Source organism: Rhodotorula paludigena (genome assembly GCF_050403205.1).
Source record: "Rhodotorula paludigena JCM10292 DNA, Rt_paludigena_JCM10292v1_ctg48, whole genome shotgun sequence".
NCBI lineage: Eukaryota > Fungi > Basidiomycota > Microbotryomycetes > Sporidiobolales > Sporidiobolaceae > Rhodotorula > Rhodotorula paludigena.
In genome coordinates this window covers 72,834-85,055 of record NW_027481410.1, presented here as the reverse complement: position 1 = coordinate 85,055, position 12,222 = coordinate 72,834, and the positions used below count along the sequence as shown (strand labels likewise).

Here is a 12,222-nt window from a genome sequence, read left to right as displayed (position 1 = left end):
TTTGCTACCCGTTCAGCCAACGTGACCCTGCTTGACTGCCCGCAACACCTTGTCCTCGTACCGTACGATGCTGTTCAGCTCGACTTTGTACCGACGCGACGGGCCGGTGCCGACCTCTTCTGAGTGAAAGTGCGAGCGACGGCATGGCGCATCCGATCTGTCGGTGAAGCATTTGCGGCGGCTGCGGGGCGATCACAACGATGGTCAATGCTCGACTTGTTCGCTTGTGACTGACTCCCCAAGAGACGCGGAGATGGAAAAAACTCACAAGACGCGGTCATTTCGCAACTTCTCTACGAGCGGAATGAGCGAGTCGATCGGGTCGTGCGTCGTCTTGTCTTTCGCTCGGCGGTAGAGCCTCGTTTCCAGCACGCGATCGTATGCTTCGATCAGAGCCTCGTGTGCCGCGACGATTTTGGCAAGGAGGCGAGCATAGGCTCGCACGGCCGGAAAGGCGTCGGTGAGAAGAACGTACCGCGTCTGGTCTAGCTCTGCGACGCATCGAGTGAGTCTGCGAGGTTGCATATCAAGTCTGATCGTGCCAAGACGCACTCAGACGAGGCTCGGCGCGGTACATCGCTTCGGGCGCAAGCCGTTCGGTGGGGACGTGCCGCAAGCGCTCCGGGATGAACGGCGGATCGAGCGGAAGCGGCGGGAGCCTCGACTTGTCGGCTTTGCAGGAGAGAATGGCGAGCTCTTCGAAGGAGAATTCGGGCGCATCGACCTCTTCGTACGGCGCGAGACTGCGCAGAAACGCGAACTGGCGGATGTAGAACCTGTTCCGAAAGCGCTGTCAGGTAAGCACTACCTCGCCGAAGTTTACTGCTAGCGGAGCTACCCGGGATGCCATTCGATAAGCGCTGGCTCGGTGCCGACGAAACGCCAGATGGCGGTGAGAGAGCCGTCGTCGGCAGGCGCATAGTCTGCCGGCGGTGCTCTGCCCAAGCTTGTTGTGACGGTCGACTGGCAGTCAATCGAATTAGACGATGGTCGAAGAGCCGGAAAAGACGGTATCTGCGGGCTCAGCGAGGTGGTGGTGGATGCGGAACTGGCCGAAGACGAGGAAGGACGAGAACGCGACAGGCTGGCGGTTGTCACGCCGGTGGAGCTGTCATGCGGATCGTAAAGCTTTGTCAAGTACCTCTGCTTGACGAAAAGTCAAGCGAGGGCAGGACTTACGTAGAGACCGAGACTTCGAAGCCAGGCTTCTCACTCCATCCGCAGAGCGCGTCTCGCAGATTCGCCAATGCGAGATCATCGAGAATAGGCGAGCCAAGGTCGAATTTCACCGTCGCGCCGATATAGTCATGCACGGCGTGCGGGAGGGAGAGGCGAGAAAGGCGGAGCGAGACGATGCAATCGGGTGCAGCAGGGTCGTTTCCGGGCTCGAGCGTGTCTGTCGAGGAGTTGCGGTCAGCAAAACATGCTCTAGAATGCAAGAGAGCCGAGTGACATACAGCAGCACTCGGTGATGGCGCTACCTGCAATCGAGAACCGCTTCGTCCCGTCCGTCCAGACCGACAAGTCCCCCTCCGCGACCTGTGCTTCGAGCAGGCTCTTCTGCCCGCCCCCGAGCACGGTCGAACCGTCTCTCGAGACCACCTCGAACCCCCTCAACTCCAGCCTTGCCGCCCGTCCGGCCTCGTCGAGCTCCGCCGCTGCCGCCGCCGCAAGCTCGAGGAACCGCTTTCCCGCCGCAGCCGCAAGCTCGGAGGACGTGCAGCGCGAGTTAGACTGCATAAGGACGAGCTGCGAAGGCTTGAGCTCGACGAGGAAGGGCGGGAGGGGAAAGTCGAGCGGGAAGGAGAGGAGAGCTGCAGGCGTGTGAGAGGGAGTGTGAGCGAGGTCTTGCGTGCTCGGACGAGGAAGAGGCTGGACGTACACCCTGGAGTAGAATCGTCGATTGTCTGTCTACGCTCGAGAAATGCGTGAAAGGCTCGCAGCCGGAGGAGAGGCGAGTGGTCCGGACGGAGAGCAGCAACGGCGAGGTCGGCGGGAGAGAGCGTATCGAGCGCTTCGAGCGAGACAACAGCACGAGTGTCAACATGCACGAGCAGCTGGTCCAGCGGAGAAAGCATCAAACGAGATGAGCGGAGGAGAAGAACCGGCGGAGATGACCCGGATCGCAGGCCCTTTTGCTCGGATCCGGAGAGGACCGACGCGAATGCACAGCTAGTTGAACTAGTGAATCAGGCACCAGTAGAGAGAGTCTGACCGCGGATGTGCAGAGGACAGCTCGAGGGCCTGGATTGAGAAGGCCGACCAACGCGCACTGCCAGCCTCTCGCTGCGGGTGACCCAGCCGGTTCGAGTCCACGCACGAGCATTCACACGCACACCGTAGCAAGCGGGTCCGGTCAGCAGCCGCCTCCACCCCTCGCCTCACCCGATCGCGCCCGCCTCGCGCTCGTACTTGACAATCTCGGCGAGTGCCCTGCAGAAGCGACGATGCGGGCCTACGCCAACATCGATCTCGTTGAGCGGATTCTTGCGTGTGAGTGCGCCGTCCGAGTCGAGGAGGATGTGGCGGCGACTGCGCGCACATTGCCAGGAACAGAGTCAGAGGCTTGTCCGGCGAGAGGAAGCTGAGGGAGAGCCTCGACGGACTAGAGCGTGTTGTCGCGCATCTTCTCGACAAGCTCGATCAGCTTGTCGATCGGGTCGATGCACGTCGAGTCTGTGCGGCGCGGGTACAGGCGATGCTGCCGCACCTGGTCGTACCCGAGCGCAACGGCGTCGTGCGCCTGGATCAGCTTGGACGTCAGGACGGCGTACGAGGCGAGGTCGGGGTAGTCGTTGCCGAAGAGGATACGGCGGGTCACGTTGAGGTCTAGAAGGCGCAAATTACGGTCTACTCGACGCGCATTGTGGGCCACGATCTGACGCACCGACCGACTTGACTGTATCATGGTAGATATGCTCTATCCCCAGACGCTCCGTCGGGACGTGTTTACGGTCCGGATTCGGATCGGCCGCGTGTTGGGGCAGGACGGGCAGCTTAGCCGGGTCGGCGAGGCGCGAGAGGAGCACGAGCTCGTCAGGGTCAAAGTTGGGCGCGGAAATCTCGACCGCGGGCGCGATCCAGTAAAGGCGGGCAATCTGACGCGGATAGTAATTAGCTGCGAGCGCGCTCAAGTCAAAAGCTGCTAGGCAGGGAAAGGTGCGTGTTAGATCAAGCGCACCCGGGACTTCACTCAGGCTCGGCTGGAAGCTCGCTGACGAAGTGCCACCCGCAATGCCGCTTGTGTTGTGCGCGATGTCGAAGCTCCCCGCGCTGCCCTCGCTCGACCTGCGCTTCTTCGAATCGCGCGACGAGCTCGACCCTTCGTCCGAGTCGCGCTTCTTCGCAGCGCGCTCCTGCGTGCTGGCCGAATCCGATGCGCGACGAGCACCTGCCGCGGAAAAGCCGGACGGTCCGCTCGACGCGAATCCTTCTGGATCTTTGGTCGGCGCAGGCACCTTGTCACTCCTTACTGGCGGCAGTGGCGGTCTGTGGGTGCGAAACAACGTCGAGTGCGTCAGCGTCCGACGCTGACAACGTGAAGTGTAGGTACGCACCGCTTTACCGCGCACTGGAACCCCTGCTCCTTCGCACTCGCCGCAGTCGCCGTCATCACGCAGAACGCCCCGTCCTTCGCACTGAGCACGCCCAGGTCGAACACGAGCTGGACCTCCCAGTCGTGTTGAAAGTCGTAAGCGGACCGAGCGAGCGGCGCGCGAGCTGCAGGACGAGGGTGCACTGCATCGAGTCGGTGCCGTCGTCTGCGCCGGCGAGGTCTGCGGGTGGGACTCGTCACCGTCGATCTGAAGCTGGAGAACAAAGGGCGCATTCAACGCACAGACAAAGTTCTGGATGTCGCCCGCGTTGAAGCGAAGCAGAGCCCGCTTGTCCTCCTCACGCCTGACGACGCTCACTCCGTCCTCTTCGACGCGGAGGATCACGCCCTTGGCCTTCTCGCGCCACTCCTTTCCACCACCACCTCGCTCGCTACGGCACTTCTGCACAGCGAGGAGCGCCACGGCCGGCTCGAGTCGCACGCGGTCGTGCGCGGCGTGCGAGAGAGCGAGGAAGCGCTCTGCTGCGGCCGAGGCGAGCGAGACAGAGGTGCGGCGCGAGTTGAACTGGAGCAGGAGAAGTTCCGAAGGCGAGAGCGACTCGACAGACTCATCGGAAAAGAAGGTCAGGCTAGACTGCAGGATCGGGTCTGCGAGGAGGAAGAGGTGAGCACTCGCAACGCCCGGGATAGCGGAGGGGATGCGCACCCTTGTCGTGCGCCTCTGACGCAACCTATCGCCGGCGCAGAAAGACGTGTACCGCGCACTGGCGCACGAGCGGAGCGACATCAGGACGAAGCGCAGCGAGGGCGACTTCGCCGGGCGAGAGCTCGGAGAGCGACGAGAGCGCGACGGGCGCAGTGCAGTCGAGCAGGAGCAGCGACTCGTCCATCCGACCCGCCAGCTCCGGGTGTGCACGCGGAGAAGCGTGCAGAAAGCGAGAGACAGGAGGCGAACGAGCAGCGGAGAGACCGACACCAAGGCGGGTCGAGCGCACTGCAGCTCGCAGAACTCAGTACCTCTCCTGATGCAGAAATTGGCAGCACCGCCGCAGCGACGACGCGCGGGCATCGCTCGAGGCCGACGTCTCGCCTTCCACGCGCGTCTCTGCCTGCGCGACTCGCTCCTTTGCAGACCCCTGCACCTGACCTCGTTTTGATACAGCGCTCTACTCTCTGCTTTCGCGCCAGTAGCAACCCGCAGCGCGTCACTCCACAGGCGGAATGGCCCGACGCTGAGGTCGCGCTCCTCGTGCGTGCTCATGCGCAGGAGCCGCTCGGATGCGAGTTTGACAGGTCAGCACTCTCAACGTGCTGTACCAAGGCGAGCTCAGAAGGAGCCAGATGCAATGTAGGAATGACAGATGGAACCGGAACAATCGCCCCTCCGCCCCTCTATGCTCGTGACTCCGCTGGTCCGCGACGCATAACGTGGTCTAAGAAGAGCTGCATCTGGGCGCGATATATCCAAGGCATCGAGTGCACCGGGTCGTGCTGTACCTCCATGAGCGGGAGAAGCATGCCGTACAGGTCGAAGAGGAATGCTTGGGCGGGCGGATAGCGTTGCGACGATTGAAGTTGAGCGTTTGTCGTAAGATGTTGTTGCAGAAGCGCGTTCCGTGCTTCGATGCGACGATTGTTGCGCACGAGGTGTTGCGCGCCGAATTTCTGCGGACATAGAAGCGGGTTGGCAAGAGAGCGCGAGTCACGACAAGCGCCTGGAACACGGACCACGGGGATAGACCCAGCATCAATGGGAGTTGTGTTGATGAGCGTCAAGTCCTCGCGCTCCGGCTGACCAGGCCGCACCAGTCCCGCGTGGCGCCGACTTCGAGGCCACATGGAGGTGAGCGAGTCAAGATAAGCTTGCCATTCCGCCGTTGTTGCTTCGGTCCGGTGGCTGCCGAGGCTGATGAGCGTGTGGTCGGCGTACTCAAGGTCGAGGAGGTCAGGGAACGGAGCGAGAAGTGTTTCGACGGTGTGCGTGACGTTGTACGCCGGATCAACGCGCCCAAATCGGCCTGTGAAGTGTTCATTGAAGACGGTCGAGTTGCTGTACAAGGTTGCAAAAGCCTGGCGAACGGAGCGCGGATAGACTTCCTCGAGCGGACCTGAGTCGAGCGGACTGAGCGAGAACCACTCGTACGAGACGAGCGTTGGTTTGTTGCTCGATCCGAGTCGCAGTACGCAGAGGTACTGCTCGTCCTTGCCGTGCACAGGGTTGAACCCGTAGATACACGGTGGCGTGCCGCGGCCGTTCGGAAGCTCAACGGGATAGAGTCCGGGAGGAAGAAGGAGGTTGATCCAGGGGATGTTGTCCTTGACGAGCATGCGCGTGTTCGAGTCGCCGATGAAACGAACCCACTTGATAGACGTGTCGGGTGATCGAGCAATGTAGGCGGATACGGCGTCTCGCGCGGTCGACAGAAGGTCGCAGCCGGAAAAGGCTTGGAAGCGGCCGCCTTCCGCAGCGGACGACCACGAGCCGGCAAGGACGTCCGAGCGCGAGCTGCAAGACGTGTTAACGAGGGTACCGGCGGACTCAATGTCGGCCGTGCGAATGGCGGATGGAAGGCGTGCGACATTCTCGCGTAGGCGCGCGTTGACATCGGCACTTGCCGGCAAAACCTCGAACGAGTGCTCGCCGTCGCCGATCGTATCGTTGTAGCACTTGGCCCAGGCAGGAGGCTTGCCGGTGGAATCGAGGGGGACGCGCTGGTTGTCGCGGTCGACGATGTCGGGCACGTCGTAGTCGAGAAGGCGCACACTGAGGGTCCAGTTCCCCGGCTCGAGCAGCGGGATCACCCATCCTAGGTACGGCTCGGGCATCGAGTAGCCCGTGGTCCGCTGCCCATTCTCGCCGAGCGCCACTAGCCGCAGCCAGGACTGACGTTCGACTTCGCGAGACGGGCCCACTGCTCGCGCCAGCAACAGGTCCCCGACAATGTATTGCGCCTTGAGCGAGGATCGTAGAAGACGGAACTGCTGTGCTGGCGGGACGTCCTTGTCGGCTTCAGCTGCGCTGTACAGGTCGCGGGCGAGATTGAGCTCGAGCGGGTCTGACGGCTGTAGCACAGACAGGTTTCAGAAAGTCGCTTCACACGAATCTACAAGCATAACGCCGCGCACCGCGTTCTGCCAGATGGCGATCAAGCTCAGGAGGAGAGCCGCTCCACAAGATAGGCAGACAGCGAGTCGGCGCAGACGAGGCGTCGCGAAGGCTGGCCTCGAGCGTGAGACAGAGCCGACCACGGCGAACGGCGTCGCGCTTGATGCGGTAGCTGTGAGATGTCCTCCCTCGTCGTGCAGACTAGCGGCTTCCGTCAAGAGGGGCTGCAGGACAGCACCGCCGCCAGCGTCTGCATGCTCGAGCGACCGCTGCGCTCCCATTCCTCGGCGTTCGCAGCGTCGCAACGGGAGTGGAGTGATGAGAAGGAGAGGTGCGGGAACGGCGAAGTGATCGGGCGCGCCAGTTAGGTAGGGCCGGGGCAGTTGGCCTGAACAGCCTGAACAGCGATCGCGACGCGCGAAAGGGTTTCGCACGGCCTCTCCTCGCCGCCTTCCTCTCGACGTCCTTGCTGCGCCTTTGCTGTCGCAGCGCCCCCTCAACCCCCCAAGGGGGGCTTTGTTCCACATCCACCCTAACCATCTTGGGCTAACTCTGTCCTCAAAAAAGCCTAACCGCCTAAAAAGCGCCAGGAATTGGCCAGGAAAGGCTGGAAGAACGTCGAGGAGGAATGCAGCTTCAGGAGGTCCCGCTTCGCAAACCCTTTCGCTAGGCAGGAACCGCTGTTCAGGTCAACTCTCGCGACCGCTGTTCAGGTCAACTTGAGGTCGACTGTCCCTCCTGAGGCGGGCGCATCGCGGAAGGCGGCGGACCTCGAGTGCAAGCACTCTTGCGGGGTTCGGGGACTTGTTTGAGCAGGAACGTGACGGAGCAAGGCCACGAACCTTAGCAGGCGGGCTGGGAGTCGAGAGACACGCGCGGGCATGCGCCGAGTCGCGAGTGATTCAGAATCGAGTGATCGAGTTTGGTCGTCCTCTCTCGCCCGCACACAACTGCCTGTAGCGCGGCCCTTGCTCTCGCTACCAGGTCCAGCAGCTTGTGGCGCTGCACACAAGAAAGCACTGCGATTTTCCCGCTAGCTGCCCTTCGGCTCGCAATGTCGAGCCGCTCCACCGCCTCGCTTGCGTCGAGCTTTCCGCCGAGCGTGCCCGGCAGCCCGAGCTGTCGCAGCGAGGACGACATTGAAGGGCTTGCAGCTCGTACCGGAGCGCTGTCGACAGTCGCGAGGTGGCCGCCAGCATGGGCGAGTAGTCCGTCCTGGCCACCTCGACCGGGGCGCGCACACTTCGCAAGTACCGTGAGTCGCTCGTGCCTTTGCCGCCAAGGGGAGACGGAGATCTCACTCGTCGCTGATTTCGCCGCCGAGTCGCGCAGCTCACAACGAAGCGGCTACTTGCTATCGTCGCGGCAGTCTTCATCGTCGCAGTCTCGCTCGCAACGACGCGCTCACCGCGGACATTGAGCCGAGGTGATGCACTCCGCGCTCAAGCACTCGGAGCAGCGCTTCCTCAGGTGCGGTGTCGCGATTCTGTGAGTGAGGGCGTGGACTGGAATCTTCCGCGCCCGCAGCCCTTCTTGCATGCGTCTCCGCAACCGACTCTGCGCGAGAACCTGCGGCCAGGGCAAGCGTACATCCTTGCAGGCCATGCGGCGGGCTTCAGTACGTCGATGTCTCCGTTTCGGCCACGACGCGCACGCTGACGCATTCGGCTCGCAGCCAACCAGCTCCTCGGTTTCCTACGTCTCGTCACACTCGCAAAGCGCCTCGACCGGACGGCTATCTTGTAAGCAACGCTCTGACGGCCGCGAAGCTCCTTGTGCGGCAGCGCTCATGCTCAAGCTCTGACAGGGCCGATATGCCGCCGATCCACGGCGAGGGCTCGACGGCGCGCCTCTCGTACTTTTTCGATCTCGACAGGCTGTCCAGCCTAACGAACATCTCAATTGCCGAGCTGTCTGATGCCAAGACCAAGGACTCGACGCTAGCCAACGTCGAGAGCCTCTCTTGCTGGGGTCCCGTTGGGCATCATCATCCGCTGCATGCCGATCATTCCATCAAGACCGACTTCTGGCCTTTCCCCGCCAATCTCGGACACGGGCATACGACAACTTTCCAAGCCATCGAGATTATTCAGGCCGAGGATCAAACGCCCTGGCTCGAAGCGCACGCGCAGACCGCCTACCCCGACAGCAAGGCGCGCCCGCCCTTCCCGACACCGGCTGTCTTCTGCCTGCACAACACGTACTATGTGCAGGATTATCTGTTTCAGAACGGTCGGAGCTTGCCCGGCTCGCTCTTGCTCGAGGGCCTCCCGTCGCACGGGCCAGAGTGGGCGCAGGTCGGGCAACATCTACATTTTACGGCCGACGTCGAGGACGTGGTCGACGCCTTCTTGCTTAGTGCCGCAGGCGTGAACCTCGAGCGCTTTGTCACAGTGCACATCCGCCAGGGAGACTTCATCTCGGGCGGGCGCGCACTCAACGGCTCGCAGGAGCTCGTTGACGTCTACTTGCGCGGCGTGCGACAGGTGCAGGACGTGCTGAGGGCGCGACATATCATCAAGCGAGATTTGCCTGTCATCTTCGCCACCGATTCGAGGAACGAGCACTTCCTAGAGCTGCTCGCAAACATCGGCTGGACCTACGTGCGTTTTTTGCCCTCTATCTTACATGACGCGCTGACATTATGGCTGCAGCTCAACCACACAAGGTTCAACACGGTTGAGCGATACGGAGGGTGGTATCCGGGCCTTCTTGACTCCGCCGTGCTGAGCCGTGGCACGGGCTTTGTCGGGTGTGTTCCCACCTGACCGCTGGCTCGCCTTACAAACGGGCTGACTCTTGACCGCAGCACGGAGCGTTCAACCTTCTCGTACCTCGCACAGCGGCGTGTGGAGACGTGGAACGGAGGGTATGGGCTGACGGTCTCTGCCCGGCCGGCGTAGATCATCAGCTTGTGCTCGTACTCAGCCAAACTTGCGATCAAGTGGAAGAGGGGCAGGGCCGTGACAACGAAGCCCTTGTTTCAGCTCCTGGTACAATAGCAAGTGCATCCATCGCGGAAGCTGGTGGCGAGCAGGAAGAGTAAGAACAAGCCGAAAGATGGCGCGCGGAGCAAGGACCGGCAACATCGAGAGGCACCACTTGAGCCGGCCACGGGGTGGCTCTGAGCATCGAGAATCCGTACAGGCGCTGCAGTCATGCACAGATAGCTCAGGGACGAAAAAGCGGCTGCGAGGGCGGCGGCCGGGCGGGCGGATCGAGGTGCGGCGTCACGGAGGGGCCGCAAGCGCCCTTTGAGCCGCCGGGGCGCAGGGCTGGGCAGACGTCGAAACCCCTGCGGAGGTGGCTGTGCAATACAGGATGCAGCGCTTAAGGATGGCGGGAAGGCGACGGACATGCACGGAAGCGAGAGGGCGGATCGAGAATGACGATGTCTTGCAGCGCGAGGACAATCGAGCGGGCAGTAGACGAGCCAGAATGGGGGAGGGCAACTGCGGGATCTCGGGAGGGCGTCCCTGCGGGCGACTGAACGGGCGGTTTGACGGGCGGGCGGCGGCTCAAGAGGCGCCCCGACGGACTGGGGCAGAAGACACGGGCGAAGCGGCGCGTAGTCCCTGGGCGGCCTCGAGGGCGGTAGCGGCCATTTGAGGCGGAACTTTGGGCGGAGTCGCATACGGAGGAGGAGCAGGAGGCGCACACGTCACTCGGAGCGGAATCATCAGACTCGATGGATAGCGAGCAGTCTCGGCGAGCCATGACGCCCTGTCAAGCGCGTCTGAACTGCCTGTGAGGCAAGACATCGAAGGTCTAAGCCGGGCCGCCCCAGGTCGAGCGCGCCTCCCGTGTCTCCCCACCTCGCTCGCCGCTGAGCCCCTCAGCGACGACCATGGCGCATCCGGCCGCAGGACCGCCCCGAAATCCAGCTACGGAGGCGTACGAACCCCTGCACGACCCGTTGACGGTCCGCAGGAGCCCACGCGGCCTCCATCACCGCCTCCGACCCGGTCGATTCGTCGCTGTCTCCGTCTTCTTGCTTGCTGCACTGCTCGGACTGGCAGAGCGTGCGTGCGACTTGTCTGCAGCGTGCGAGTATCTACGCTGATCACAACATTGCTGTACAGTCCACACTCACAAGCTGTCGACCGTCTCGGACTTCTTCCCCAGCCTCCCGTCCTGGTCTTCGCCGACGTCCGAACCGCTCGCGCGGAATCTGCAACTCCTGCAGACACAGCTGGCGCAGCCGCTCCGTCGAGGAGAAGCCGTGCGAATCGGCATTATCGGCGGGTCCATTAGCCAGCAGGGCGGCAACTATGGCACGCACATCATCCCGTGGCTCAATCGCAACTGGCCGCCTGCCGAGGGCGAGCATGAGGTCTTCAATATGGCAATTGCGGCGAGCGAAAGTAGCGTCTCGAGCGTGTGCCTCGACGTGATCTTCGCGCCGCATGCTCGACCCGGTCGTCCTCCTATCGACCTTCTCTTGGTCGAATACGCCTACAACGACAACAGTCTACCTGATGAAAACGACGACAAGACCACGTCGCTTCGGTTCACGCGGCACGCCAATTACGAGCGCATCATTCGTCGGGCGTTGGAGTGGCCCGTTCCCGTCATCGTTATCGAGGCTGCCGCCCTGCAGATCCGCAAGGAGAACCAGACGAGCGCGTTCTGGCGCTCAAGCGGCTACGACCACGCGCAGGTCGCGCAGTACTACTCGGTTCCCATCGTGGACTGGGCCCGCTTCCTCTACACCTTTCCCGACATCGACCAGATTGCCGACATCTTTCGAGACGGCGGCCTTCACCCGAACCCGATCGGTCACAACTATCTCGGCGGTCTCATTTTGCGCGAGATCCTGTTCCACATGCAGCTGAGCGACAACGACACGGCACTCTTCTCGGTCCCGCCCCGAGTCAAGCTCGTCGGGCCGAGCTGGCCGCGGCGCCGACCGGGCGACTACCACGGGTACCACAGCGAAGGGCCGGCATCGCTGGCCGACCATGCGCTCGCTCCGCTCACTGCGCTGCCGCCACCTCGCTGGCACCTCGACAGCAGCACCCACCTCAGCTGCGTGTCGAGCCAGCTTGCGCACACCGTTCCCACACTTCAGGCGTCCGTCGTGAGCTCTGAAGGGTGGTTCTACGGCGCCGACCCATCCGACGGCGGGACGCGCATGGACCTTCGACCAGGCTATACCACGACGCTGGCAACAGATTCCGCCGAGAACTTGACGACTGGCGCACACCTCGTCTACGAGATTCAGGTCGATCGTCCTCTCACCGTCCTCCTCTATCGACGATCTTGGCAGGCGAGTGCCGACGCTTTGGTCTGGGTCGACGAGGATTCAGACGCCACGACCCCTCCCGAGCAGCGAACAGGACCTCTTTGCCCACGAGTACCTGTCCGGTTCCAAGGGCAATGGGCGGAGCGCAGCACACAGATGGTGCTCCGGGAGGTGTGCTCGGGTGCGGCTGGATGGAGTGCCCCGGGCGCTGCCGGCGTCAAGTCCTACCTGCACATCCTCACCGTTCCTTCCATCAACGGTGACCCGCGAGCGACGTATTTCAAAAGCTACGGTTGGGCAACAGTTGTGTAGGTA

The 12,222-nt window shown here is 62.6% G+C and overlaps 3 protein-coding genes across 3 annotated transcripts; 2 read left to right on the top strand and 1 right to left on the bottom strand.

The window, feature by feature from the left end:
• Positions 1-12: 12 nt before the first annotated feature.
• JCM10292_007076 (uncharacterized protein) lies at positions 13-6,382 on the bottom strand (the record flags this gene model as incomplete). Its single annotated transcript, XM_076651264.1, has 17 exons — positions 13-181; positions 269-491; positions 553-776; positions 839-937; positions 1,180-1,396; positions 1,458-1,814; positions 1,883-1,911; positions 2,386-2,532; positions 2,607-2,829; positions 2,888-3,118; positions 3,182-3,489; positions 3,671-3,776; positions 3,839-4,204; positions 4,263-4,287; positions 5,039-5,221; positions 5,285-5,574; positions 5,665-6,382. The coding sequence occupies 17 exons, from the start codon at positions 6,380-6,382 to the stop codon at positions 13-15; spliced, it is 3,915 nt and encodes a 1,304-aa protein (XP_076503182.1).
• Positions 6,383-7,716: 1,334 nt separating this feature from the next.
• JCM10292_007075 (uncharacterized protein) lies at positions 7,717-9,565 on the top strand (the record flags this gene model as incomplete). The annotated part of the gene is made up of 6 exons (XM_076651263.1): positions 7,717-7,917; positions 8,190-8,280; positions 8,338-8,404; positions 8,470-9,265; positions 9,317-9,414; positions 9,472-9,565. The coding sequence occupies 6 exons, from the start codon at positions 7,717-7,719 to the stop codon at positions 9,563-9,565; spliced, it is 1,347 nt and encodes a 448-aa protein (XP_076503181.1).
• A 944-nt stretch (positions 9,566-10,509) lies between these two features.
• On the top strand, positions 10,510-12,219 carry JCM10292_007074 (SGNH/GDSL hydrolase family protein; the record flags this gene model as incomplete). The annotated part of the gene is made up of 2 exons (XM_076651262.1): positions 10,510-10,684; positions 10,745-12,219. 2 exons carry the CDS (start codon positions 10,510-10,512, stop codon positions 12,217-12,219), a joined length of 1,650 nt encoding a protein of 549 aa, XP_076503180.1.
• Between the last annotated feature and the right edge of the window lie 3 nt (positions 12,220-12,222).